General features: G+C 38.9%; 1 protein-coding gene across 2 annotated transcripts in view; it reads right to left on the bottom strand.

The window, feature by feature from the left end:
- LOC143753491 (uncharacterized) overlaps positions 1 to 13,720 on the bottom strand; it is a 42,183-nt gene that overhangs the window by 1,187 nt on the left and 27,276 nt on the right. Inside the window, exons 2-3 of one of the 2 annotated variants that reach the window (XR_013207752.1) lie at positions 8,817 to 10,522; positions 254 to 370 (exon numbers count right to left, since the gene is read on the bottom strand). Coding sequence is in view for 1 of the 2 variants with exons in the window: in XM_077245863.1 (XP_077101978.1) it covers positions 9,583 to 10,457 (875 nt within the window). In the remaining variant the exon portion in view is untranslated. Of the gene's footprint in view, positions 1 to 253; positions 371 to 8,816; positions 10,523 to 13,720 lie in introns of those variants that run through there. The other variant, XM_077245863.1, reaches the window with a different exon arrangement.

Genomic DNA, 13,720 nt, shown 5'->3' on the forward strand with positions numbered 1-13,720 from the left:
TAGTTACAATTCTGAGTCCGTATAATCCAGGAGCATGACACCGCATAAAATAAATTAATCTTGGCTTCTTCTACAAAACTCGATCCAATAGTACCAAAAATATTTCAAATTTGTACATGATGCTGTTAGATCAGAATGTAACTCTCCTTAAAATTAGTCCCAAATAGTTAACTCGGACTACTTAATTAAGATTAATTTTATACATCACATATGCGAAAAACTGTTTTAATAGTTTCTCATGTATCACACTTACAATTTGCCGTTACATTTGATTTGGCAGAAGTCATGTAGATCTCAAAGGGGGAGCCATGAGTTAAACCAGTTTTGATCGGCGAAAACACATGGCCACCATCAGATGAAGAGATTTTGCCTGTTTACATAAAATATCTGTCAGTTCATCTGTCAATTGTTCATTTATTTTATTATTGCAACCATGAATTGAGTTAATTCGTGGCTTTGATAAAATCATCAGTAAATAAAAGGCCAATCTAGTAAAATAATCCAGGAGCATGACATGGGGTGGTGATGGCGCAGTGGATAAGACACATGCCTTTGGTGTGAGAGACCCGGGTTCGAATCCACTGTGAGACACCATTGTGTCCCTGAGCAAGACACTTAACCCTAGTTGCTCCGGAGGCGTGCGACCTCTGACGTACATAGCAATTGTAAGTCGCTTTGGATAAAAGCGTCAGCTAAATGAATAAATGTAATGTAATGACAAATTTGTACATGACGCTGTTAGATCAGAATGTAAATTTCCAATTGGTCCCAAATAGTTAACTCGGACTGCTTAATTAAGATTAATTTAAAAAATAGGCGAAACTGTTTTATTACACTTACAATGTGCCGGTAAATTTGATTCGGCAGAAGTTATGTTGATCTCAAAGGAGGAGCCATGAGTTAAACCAGTTATGATAGGCGAAAACACATGGCCACCATCAGATGAAGAGATTTTGCCTGTTTACATAAAATATCTGTCAGTTCATCTGTCAATTGTTCATTATACATAGAGTGCAACAGTGCCTCCCCCGCTTTTTTCATTCTTATTTCCCATAGTGATTTTAAAAAAGATATATATTTATATATAAATATGCAAAATATGCATATATAGCTTATACAAACATTTCAGTATTTTGAGAGGGTAGGGAGATTATGTCATTCGCAGTGCTTCACGGGAGTGGGGAGAGCTATTTTGGAGTGTGTTGCTTTTTTTTTTTTTTAACTATGTTTGACATAATTTTCACTACAGCATCATGGCTCATGGGTAATGTAGTTTTCACCAGAGGTTCAATTGTGAAACATGATTATTTACAAAAAAATAAGCTGAAGGCTTTATCAGAAGCAAATACCATGTATTAACAACTTGATGTTTCCTTTGTGTAATGCACACTCAAAACAGCAAAGTCCTGTGACATCCTATGACGTATGATTCATCTAAATTTAAATGTTAAATACGAGTCCACACATATTATGAACAAACCCTAACTTTCAGTGAAGATTCGATATGGACTATGCTATTTAAACCACATCATAAGATACATTTCAATTATAAATGCAATGATAATACAGGTATCGTATCGGGACTCGTTTAGGAAAAAAAGTGGTATTGGTGCATCCCTATCTGTTATTATAATAGTGTGTGATGATGTTGCAAATTCCTCATGAAGGAGTTTTCACCTGACTAATTTTTCCCATTGATCTTTTATCAAACATGGCCTCCTAATCACATAAATAGATTGACTTCATCAGACGTCTACAATATTTGGTGGGTTTTCTGGTATGCTAAGACTGCCGCTGCACAAAGAGGAGACTCGTTAAAAGACTTTGCTCTTGTGTGAATTCTCATGTGAACATCAAGCTTTTGTTTCATGTTGAAACTCTTTCCGCACTCACAGCATTTCCATTCTCTCCATTGTGAATTCTGATGTGACATTCAAGGTTGACTTCTTTTTTAAAACTCTTTCCACACTCAGAGCAGGTGAAATGATTATTTCCCTTGTGAATCCTCATGTGTCTCTCAAGTTTTTGTTTCACTGTGAAACTCTTTTCACACTCAGAGCAGGTAAAAGGCTTGACTCCAGTGTGAATCCACATGTGGCTCTCAAGCTTTTGTTTTGTAGTGAACTTTTTCCTTGTAGAAAAGTTAGAAGCTCAGACCAGGGGCCAGTTGCACCAACAGGGCTAACGCCTGGTCTTAAGGTAAGTTGGTCTTAACTCAGCATTCTAAGTCCGACCTAATAGTTACGACTTGCACCATCCAGGCTTAAGTCCTCTTCTCGCTAAGACCGGGCGTAAATCTTACGCCTAGTCAGTAGCAGGCGTAAAGTCAAAATCTAGGCATATACTAGCGTTAATAGGCCTATCCGTTTTCCGACAGATAATGTTTCTATAGTAACCACTAAAAGCAAGTGATTGTTCTTTGAATCGTTAAAATGATTTGTTAAAAACGGTCAAAAAATCTTCCTGTCTGTTGCATGGAGACTCTGCTACAGTTTCATTTTGAAATTCTCGTCAGCAAAATAAAGGGGAAAAAAACAATATTCACAATTGTGTCTAAAAAGTAACTCACAATGTTAACTCATTGTTAATTTAACTGTTGTATAAAATAAATATCACATTTGCAATTGTGCACATGAAAACGGCCCTTTTAATAACATATGATATAAATATAAGACAAAAAAACTTATTTTGGGACATACCTATAACTGCAGTGACACATCACGCAGTGAAAACAAGCACGAGAGACAAATGTGATGTCAGCTCGCAGTGCCTCGTCCATAGTTAAAACAATGATTACAATATCATCATAGACGATACATTACGCACACTCCTAAGCACATAAAGAATGAACTTACAATTGAACTGACATTTATTACCAACGTTCTTCTACCTCACCTCTCGCGTGCAGGAGACAGACGTAATGCTGCCGCGAATGAAGCGAATTGTCACGTGCTGAATGTACAGCTCTATTAACTGAATACTATTTTAACCCCTTAACTGTCACATTAAAAATGAAAGTTTCAATTATTAACTGAAAGTCATTTCCTTTTTCTTGATCCTCCATTGATATGGCTACAAGTTAACCAAACAGCGGAAGATAGTTTACAACGTAACCCCAGCAACGCATGCTGCTAGGCAACCGTGGCCATTCACAGGAACGCGCATTGCTAAAACCAGGCGTAGTTAAGCCTAGGCTTAAGTTTGGTTGGTGCAACCCACGTTAGGTCAACTCTAAAGACTGGTCTTAACTAAGACCTACTTAGCAGTTAGGACCAGGCTTAGTAAAGCCCTGTTGGTGCAACTGGCTCCAGGAGACGGAGGAAGTTTTCCAAGCAGAAGTTCTTTTATTGCTTGTCGGTAGCTGCAGTCATTCCAACATTGTCTAACTTCTTGAGTCAAACATTGTAATATATATACATTATAAGAGGGAGGGATTACATTGTGATGGTGGAAACTCGTATACCAGTTTAGTAACCTGTATTAAAAGAGAGAGGGAAAAACTTATTCAAACCCTGAGACTCCAGAACAGGAGTGACAGGACTCTCTCTTGCTAAGACAAAAGCTTAGCGAGAGTCTCCAAGAGTTTCATTAACATGTTTCATTTAACTTACAATAGAAAGAAAACCCGTCTGACAGCTGTATATAGAGACACAGAATAAGACATGAGTTTCGTGCTCCACAGCTGAGTGCTAAATTCAAGTTACAGAACTTTCTCAGTTTATATATGAAACTAAATTAAACATTTGACAAAGTTGTATTCCTTCAATTCCCCCTTTGGGAGTTCTAAATAACTCCCACACTATATACAAATTTAAACAATTAAAAATTCATTCTTGCAACTCGTGATAGTTACAGGCACATAAGGCATGTTCTGTGTTTGTTTTTCTGTAATTGCATGTTGACACAGAAACAAAACATGCAATTAGGGTCCGTGAGTCTTTTCTGGTTGGAACTGTGATTTTCTCGTGATCAATCAAGTTTCTGAACCATGAAGAATTATCTTCAGTCATCTTGGTGTAATTTTGCTGAAAGATCAAGAATGTCTTGTTGGACCAACGTGTTTGTGCACAAGTGAGTCCTGGAATGCAGTCATCTTCGGATGTGACATGCACACTTTCTTTCCAGCAAACAAGGCATTTGTGACATATTCATCAGCTCTAAGAATATGTTGTTTCTGGAGTCCGGACTTTGTGCGATCTTCATGATGTGTAGTAGTAGGACAATCTTGATCATGTCGATGGATGACTGAAGGTTTCGTAGTCTCTGCGTTGTGTATTTTTTTCTTTTTCTTTTCTTTATCCTTTTGTGATAGTTGTCTCGGAAGTGGGTCAAGTTGTTTCTTGAGGTTTTCTTGTGGCTTCATACGCAGATGACGAGGTCAGTGCCTACCTTGACTACCTGAACACACTTGTACAGTTGCATAGAAACAAGCCTGTTTAGCTGCCATATCAGCAAGAGCATTACCTTTAGCTTCCGTAGTATTAGTTAGTTGTGAGATGTGCTTTCACTTTGATCACTGCTAATTTCTTTGGAAGTTTCATGGAAAACATTAGATCTTTCACTAATTCAGCATGCTTAATGGGGGATCCAGCAGAAGTTAGAAACTGTCTGGTTTGCCAAATGACACCAAAATCATGAATTACCCCAAAAGCATATCTGGAATCTGTGTAGATATTAGCAACTGATCCTGAAGCTAGCGTGCATGCTCTTGTTAGGGCTACTATTTCTGCAGCTTGAGCTGAAAAATGATCTGGAAGACGTCCTGAAGCTAACACTTCCTTGGTGGACGTTACTGCATAACCTGCTCTTCTGTTACCTTCAATTACTTGAGCTGAACCGTCAACAAACAACTCAAATTCTGAATTCTCTATGGCAGTTTCTTTTACTACACTCGTAGGTGTATATGTAAGCGTAACACAATCGTGAGTCATTTCTCCTTTATCCTCTAACAAATTCTCAGTCATTGCAGACATCATACATAAGGATGGGTTCGTGACAGGTGCACGCTGTAAGACAATATTCGGGGCTGTGAGAGTTGCTAACCAATTTCCCCAGCGAGAGGAAGTGACAGAAGTGACTTTTGCTTGATTCATTAATGCGGACACTGCGTGCGGACATCTTACATTTACAGACTGTCCTAACACCATTCCTGATGAAGCCTGAAGCGCTAGATAAACTGCCTGTACTGCTCTGATGCATGGGCCCATACCTTGAGACACTATGTCAAGTTTACCAGAATAGTAATGAATTGGGTGTAAACTGCCCCCATGATCTTGCATTAGACATTCAGTCATGAAGCTTAAATGTTCATGGACATAAAGCACAAATGGTCTATCAGTTTGGGCAATTCCTAATGCTGGTGCTTGACATAGTGCTCTCTTCAAATCTTTGAACGCTTTGAGGTGACATTCTTCCATACAAACAGTATCAGAATCTTTACCGTGGCCTTTCAACAAGTCATAGAGCGGCTGTGCAATTGAGGCATAGTCTTCAATCCAAGGTCTACAGTAACCTGCTGTTCCCAAAAATGATCGGAGTGTTTTAATGGTAGTAGGCGGGGGTATGGCTTTGACTGAAGCCGCTCGATCCTGTGTAATGGATCTGTTTCCTGCACCAATTGTTTGACCCAGAAATGTGACTTGCTTTTTAGCAATTTGAGCTTTGTGAAAGCTGCATTTGTGTCCTTTCTTATGCAAATAGTCCAACAATGCTGCAAATTCAGTTTCAAGTACCTCGTGATCTGTTGAGGCAATCAAAATATCATCGACATATTGGATCATAGTGGACTGTTTTACCGGACATTCTGGGTCACACAAATCACATCTGACAGCCTGATGGTATATGGTTGGGGAGTTTTGAAATCCCTGTGGCAAACGTGTCCACTGGTATTGCTCATAGTCAACTGTGAAAGCTAACCATGGCTGGCTGTCAGAGTGCAACGGTACAGAAAAGAATCCATTAGACATATCAATTACTGAAAAGATCTTACTCTCTAATGGTATGCCATTACAAATTGTGGAAGGATCTGCCACTAGAGGGGTGATTTTATTAATATTTTTATTGGCTACTCTGTAGTCTATTGTAAGTCTCCATGTCCCATTGGATTTCTTGATGGGCCATATGGGCGAGTTACAGGGACTATTGGTTTTAACTAGCACTCCCTGCATCAGCAACTTTTCTACAATAGGTTTGATCCCCTGTATAGCTTCCTTATTGATCGGATATTGTTTAGTGACCGGAGGTGGAGTCCCCGTCAATTTTATTGGTTCTACACCTGTCAACAAACCACAATCATCCTTGTCTTTAGCCCAAATTGGATGATTCTGTAATAAAGCATACTCTGGAGGGATTACATTATTGGTAGAAACTTGTGCTGAGGAAATTTGAATGCTAGCAGATTCTGAGGACATGTATAAAGTTAGATCTACCTGTCTCAGGAGATCCATGCCTAAAATTGCACCTGTGTTTAATGGAGCACATAGCAGTTTTGTAGTCAGAGTTTTAGGGCCAAATTGTACCTCTATGGGCGGGGTTTCATACAAAACAGAATCTTCACCTACTACACCAGTTAAAGATAGTTTGGTTTTCTTGTACGGTATGTCTAAACCTTTAGCCAATTTTGTAGGAATTATTGTAATCTCTGCACCTGTATCAAGCAAAAAATCAATTTCTTTCTCTTGTATGCTACCTTTCACAAAAATTATTTTGTCATTATGATGGATTACAGGTGAAAGGTAGCTACTCACAGCCCCAACAATTAGTTTTTTCCTGGTCTTTTTGTGCTCTTAGAAGAGCCTGAACTAGCTGTCCTAAAATTTCAGTGGACACTTGCGGAACTATTTCAGGGTTGTATGCAGGCTGAGAAGGAGCAGAATTATGCATAGCATTTCTTTTTGTATCTTGCAACTTCTTCCTACACTCTTTCTCCCAATGTCCTAATTTTCCACAGTAGTGGCATTTGCCTTCTTTTTTAGACCTCCTGTTTACTGGTGGCGTTGTGCTAAATGTAGCTGCTGCTGCTACTCTCACTTTGGCTTTAACATCAGCATCTCTTTCCCATGCTGCCAAACTGTCTAAGTTACTTCTGAGAGTTCTGTTAGACCAAGCTATATCTAGGAATGGCAAAGCTCTTCTGTATTCAGCAACAAGTCCATCTGACCAGATACGAATCAGTGGTCCTTTGTCATCAAGCACACTTTCAGAGTCATCCACTATTCCACTGTACGTTACAGCTGACTGACAAAACCTCTCAGTATATTCGCACACATTTTCATCTTTCTTTTGTACACAGCTAGTAATTCTAGACCAATCTATTTTGGGCCAAGATATTTAGACCAAGATATTTTAGACCAAGATATTTTAAAAATATCTTTTTAAAAGATATTCTTTAGGATTTTCAAAACACCTTCTCTCATATCACTTCTACTGGCATGTTGTAGTTCAGAAGTCACGGCAGATTCAAAACTGTTGAATTCAGTTTCAGTTAAAATTTGTGACATGAACTGTGTGACCTCTGTTAACGACATGTCATATAGACGCATTTTGCTGATTAATGTTCTTCTAAATTCAGAAAACTGTTTACGTGCTGAAGGTAGGCTCTGGGACAGTCGCTCTATGTCTTTAGGTCCTTTTGCAACAGTTTGGATTTGGACAACAGAAGAGTTGGGAGGAACACTTTAAGTTCCCTCAATTCCCTGCGATCTCTTTCTAGCACCACACACATTTACTGAATTTACAGGCACATCAGTTACTGGGCGGAGAGCCGCATCTGTTTCAAAGAACGCTCGTAAGTCAGGGTAAATGTTATCCGGCTGACTAACTTCTTCTACATCATTTTTTTCTATAGGTTTGTTGCGGTTCAATTTCTTAGTCAAAGAAGAAATTCTAGCACGTAGCTCTTTGTTCTCTTTTTCTAGTTCTGAGTTATGCTGAGACTGTTGTGTAGCTACTGCTAAACCAAATTCTCTGTGACAACAGATAATTGCTTCCACATTGTTCTTGCGAACACTTGCTCCTAGAACCTTTTTACACTCTTCTACAGACCAATTCTTATCTGAATGAATGTCATATTTCTGTGTTAGTTCTTGTCTAACTTTTTCAGTGACTATTAGATCCATCTGTTCTCCTAACAGTGTTTTAAATTCGCTATCTGACCACAAAGGAGTAGCAAGACCACCTTTTTCCGTTGTTGGAACCAGCCGAGCATTTTTTCTAACCATTTTGTGATGTTTCTTTATCACACAATCAAAAACACTAAAACTTCTCTGATCAACAGAGGGTACACTTGTTAACACAAATCAACTATTGTTAAACTTCCTTGTTACCAACACATCACAAACTATTAGCATGTTACGCTAATCTTCCCTAAAAGAAAAATGCAAAGGATCTTTCACCTTCTTAACTTTTAGAGGATAAAACAAACAAAAACACTAAATCTTCTCTGCTCAAAAGAGGCTACACTCGATAACACAGTTAACCTTCCTTGCCCAGAGCAAAGGGTAACACAAAAAATATTAGCACGATACGCTAATCTTCTCTAAAAGGAAATGTAAAGGATCTTTCACCTTCCTAACTTTTAGAGGATAAACACATCCCTGTTTGAACAGAGGTTCACCAATATTAACACGTAATGTTAACCTTCCCTAACTTTAGAGGATACCTTCTCTAGCAACGTAGAGGCTATACTTTCATCTTTAAAATAAACTTTTAAAGGGTAACTTTGTTAGTCAGACACTGCAGCTGTCTGATAACTGTTCTCTGACGGCGCAGAGGATTGTACTGGTCTTCAGTGGTTCTTTGAATAGAGTGAAACTCACCAAATTGTTGTTTATACGGAAAGGATTCCGTCTGGAACTCAGTCAAAAAAAGTTTGTTCTTTGTTGAGCTTTGAAGTTTCAGGATTCAGTTCTGGAACTCAGTCTTTGTTGAGTGGAGATTTCAGTTCTGGAACTCAGTCTTTGTTGAGTGGAGATTTCAGTTCTGGAACTCAGTCTTTGTTGAGTGGAGATTTCAGTTCTGGATTCAGGTAAGATTCTCTCTGGAATGCAATCAGATCTTTGAGCTTGAATTCCAATCTGGATTCAGGTGAAGTTAATTCTATCCGGCTCACGGCACCATCTGTAGTGAACTTTTTCCTTGTAGAAAAGTTAGAAGCTCAGACCAGGAGACGGAGGAAGTTTTCCAAGCAGAAGTTCTTTTATTGCTTGTCGGTAGCTGCAGTCATTCCAACATCGTCTAACTTCTTGAGTCAAACATTGTAATATATATACATTATAAGAGGGAGGGATTACATTGTGATGGTGGAAACTCGTATACCAGTTTAGTAACCTGTATTAAAAGAGAGAGGGAAAAACTTATTCAAACCCTGAGACTCCAGAACAGGAGTGACAGGACTCTCTCTTGCTAAGACAAAAGCTTAGCGAGAGTCTCCAAGAGTTTCATTAACATGTTTCATTTAACTTACAATAGAAAGAAAACCCGTCTGACAGCTGTATATAGAGACACAGAATAAGACAGGAGTTTCGTGCTCCACAGCTGAATGCTAAATTCAAGTTACAGAACTTTCTCAGTTTATATATGAAACTAAATTAAACATTTGACAAAGTTGTATTCCTTCAGTTTCATGTTGAAACTCTTTCCACACTCATAGCAGGTAAAAGGCTTCTCTTCAGTGTGAAGTATCATGTGACATTTAAGGTGGTTTTGTTGTGTGAAACTCTTTCCACACTGAGAGCATGTAAAAGGTTTCTCTCCAGTGTGAATCCTCACGTGAATATGAAGTTTTTTCTTCTCTGTGAAACTCTTTCCACACTGAGAGCAGTTGAAGGGCTTCTCTCCGGTGTGAATCCTTATGTGACTGTCAAGGTTTTGTTTCACTGTGAAACACTTTCCACACTGAGAGCAGGAGAACGGCTTCTCTCCGGTGTGACTTCTCATGTGAATCTCAAGGCTTTGCTTCATTGTGTAACTCTTTCCACACTGAGAACAGGTGAAAGGCTTCTCTCCGGTGTGAATTCTCATGTGACATTTAAGGTTTTGTTTCTCTGTGAAACTCTTTCCACACTGAGGGCAGGTGAAAGGCTTCTCTCCCGTGTGAATTTTAATGTGGCTATCAAGGTTTTGTTTTACTGTGAAACTCCTTCCACACTCAGAGCAGATGAAAGGCTTCTCTCCATTGTGAATTCTCATGTGAATATAAAGTTTTTTTTTCTCTGCGAAACTCTTTCCACACTGAGAGCAGGTAAAAGCTTTCTCTCCCGTGTGAATTCTCATATGAAAATTAAGGGTAGTTTTCGCTGTGAAACCCTTTCCACACTGAGGGCAGTTGAAAGGCTTCTCTCCGGTGTGAATTCTCATGTGACTCTCAAGGCTTTGTTTCACTTTAAAACTCTTTCCACACTGGGAGCAGGCGAACGGTTTCTCTCCAGTATGAATTCTAATGTGCTTTTCGAGGCTCGCTTGCTTGGTGAAACATATCCCACATTGATGGCAAATAATCTTGTGAAATAATCTTCGTTCAGACCTAAAATAAGCATACACAAAATCAAAAGTCAAAAATCAATTCAAAGACAATAAAATTAGATTTGCACAAGAAGTCACTGTTTTATCTTTGACATACTAATGGTTAAACCTTTAATTCTCAAGGTCTTGCAATTAAATCTGGTTTGGCTTATACAAGGGTATTATCGTTTAGATGCACTTTGCTATTACCTTTTCCTCTATTACCCCTTTTCCACCAGAGCATTTTGAGAACCTATTCGCGAACCAGTTCTTTGTGTTTCGACAGCCAAAGAACCTGTTCTCGGCCAGGACAGGAGTAACAACGTCGTTCGCTGGGCGCTCTAGTCAGTGGAAAAACAAACGCAAGTTGAACCAACTCCGAACCAACTTTGAACCAGCACCAGTTCCGAACCAGTTCTTTTTTGGTGAAAAAAAAAATATTAGACACGGTTAGGCTCAAGTTACCCCTGGTACTAACATCCATCTCATCTGTCTAGGGCTGCAAGATATTGAAAACATTTTTTTTTAGAAAATTTAGTTTTTCCTGTGATATATATTACGATATGAAAAAACTTTGGGTTTGACTGATTTGGGTGTTCACATTTGGGTTTACTCTGAACAAGAACAAACTCAAACCTCTGGTAAGCTTAATGTGAACAGACTTTAAAAAAATATCTCTCCGCCAGAGTTTTCATAGATCACATTTCCACTGTTTTTGACCAATTCAGTAAAACTATAACAAGTAAGTATTATTTTGTTGCATTATTATTAAATATATATTAAATATAAATATTACTATCTCCATAAATATAAATAAGACATAAATTCAGCTTCTACAAGAACCAATGAGGTTCATTCTTATGTGTTGTTACGCAGCTCCTAATGCACGGATCCAATATACTGAAACTGTACACACATTGTCTTAAAATGTAATATACTTAAACAGTCGAGAATGTTTACATTAACTCAAGCATAACGGACTGTGTTTACTAAGATACTCGCCGAGACATTTTTACTTTCTGGGCGTGCACTTCAGATGTTTGCGCACACTAAAGGCCCGTGTATACTTAATTTTGTTCCGCTCAATCTCGAGCAGTCAATAGCGTGTGCCTTTCAAAGTATACATCTTTGGCCGTGTGCGTGGAAAGATGTGTTTGACGCATATGTGCCCTGTATAGTGGACTTTGTTTTCAAGTGCTCAATTCACTCGCACATGCTGTTGTATGCGCATCGTCCGTGCAGACACAAAAATGTCAGATTTTGGCCGCCTCTCAAATGGGTGTTTAGATACCTTAGATATTACCTAAGAATTTCAAATAAATGCGCTAGAAATCCGCGCTCTTTCAATGATGTTTATCTATTGGATGGACGGAGAAAGCTCTGACACCTGCAGTATTTCATCTGACGATAGCCTACATTTTATTTAAAACTAAATGTTCCGTGAGAGCAACGGTACCGCAGAACGAGTGTAGCCTCTATATCTATAGACGTTTTTAAATCTGAAAACTCCACAAAGCAACAAAATTGTCAGACCCTTAATTATGCACGAGAAATAAAATTCGTGGTATAGATACGCATTTTCATGAGATCGTGTCGTTTTTGACATAGAGCTGGGTCAGTCATAAGCCCTATTCGCACGGGATTAGTATTATCTGGGGACCTCGTGTGAATTAGAAATTACCCCCCACATCTGAATTTCGTGTGGCGCATTCGCACGGGATAAGCGAAGCCTGTGATTTAACTCGAATTACTGACTTATCTCCCGGATATTATGTCAATAGGCTATTGCTTGGAAATATCTTGTCGTTATTATAGGTCTAGCTGTATGATATATCATGAACAGAAGAATGTGCCTTACCGCATGCTGTTATACATGTCATTCATTTCCATCTAACCATTCTTTTTGTTTTTGCTCTTCTGATGGTTTTCAGCTTTCTCTTTCTGCAAATTGAATAGTTGTATGGTGTATTGCGATATGACCCAGCACTAGGGGTAGAGGTCAGTAAGCAGGGCTGAGTTGAGTGGGGGACGGAGGGGGGTGACTGTGGGACGCAAGAATCACTGTCTTCATGTTTTTTATCATTTACGCCCGTGTTATGGAAATCATTATGAACAGCAGCTACGCTAATTATTTTCCCTTTCGGCGTTCGTCAGCTCCAGTTTGTATCCAGCCTTTCACGGAGACTTCAGATACCCCAATCACAAAGCCTGTGAAGAGACGACTCAACACCGGCGATATGGACCCTCTATGGTGGACGGCACTGATCCTCAACAACTCGTCTCAACACCGGCGTGATTACTTGGACTTCCAAAAGATGGAAATGGATAAATATTCTAAATGTTCCGATCCAATCTGCCTTGTAATGCTGCCCGAATCTTAAATCATGCACTGTTCCTTCGTTGGCCAGAGGAGAACTGGCCCTCCGACTGAGTCTGGTTTCTCTCAAGGTTTTTTTCTCCATTCTGTCACCTGATGGAGTTTTGGTTCCTTGCCACTCTTGCCTTGGCTTTTGGCTTGCTTAGTTGGGGACATTTAATATTCAATAATATTATTGATCTGCCTTGCTTAAGGTGGACGTTGACTCAATTTTCTTTTAGAAACAAACTCTGTTATATTATTTTCATGTTATCACTGTGAAGCTGCTTTGATACAATCTGTATTGTAAAAAGCGCTATATAAATAAAGGTGACTTGACTAGGGATGGGAATTGATAAGAATTTAACGATTCCGATTCCATTATCGATATTTCTTATCGATTCGATTCCTTATCGATTCTCATTGGGTGAGGGAATAAGTACAAATTTGTTTGTTTGTATTAACTTATTGAACTTATAATTTAAATAATTTGTTTGTTGATTATTAGTAATTAGAGTATTGGGGTGTGAACCTACACTGGTCTCACGGTTCGGTTCGATTACGATTATCATGTCATCGATTCAGTTCAATTCGATATCTAGATGCATTACATGCACTGCATCCTCAATTTTCAATTTTACTTCAAAAGTGGTGTGTGCGCGTTCGCCTGTTCGTGAAGTCGCAGTGACAGAAACAGTGACATTCCAGTTTAAGTTTCATGGGACTAAAGTCTGTTCATGCTGTGTGTATGGCCAAATGTTTCTGCATATTGGAGGTAGTCCCCCCCCCCCCTTGAAGAAATGGAAATTTTACAAGTGTTGCAAGTGACCGTATTGTTATGAGGCGCCGTCATACTCTCATTGA

The sequence above is a fragment of the Siphateles boraxobius genome, unplaced genomic scaffold (genome assembly GCF_051911475.1).
Source record: "Siphateles boraxobius isolate OS27281-9 unplaced genomic scaffold, OSU_SipBor_1 29, whole genome shotgun sequence".
NCBI classification, from domain to species: Eukaryota; Metazoa; Chordata; class Actinopteri; order Cypriniformes; family Leuciscidae; genus Siphateles; species Siphateles boraxobius.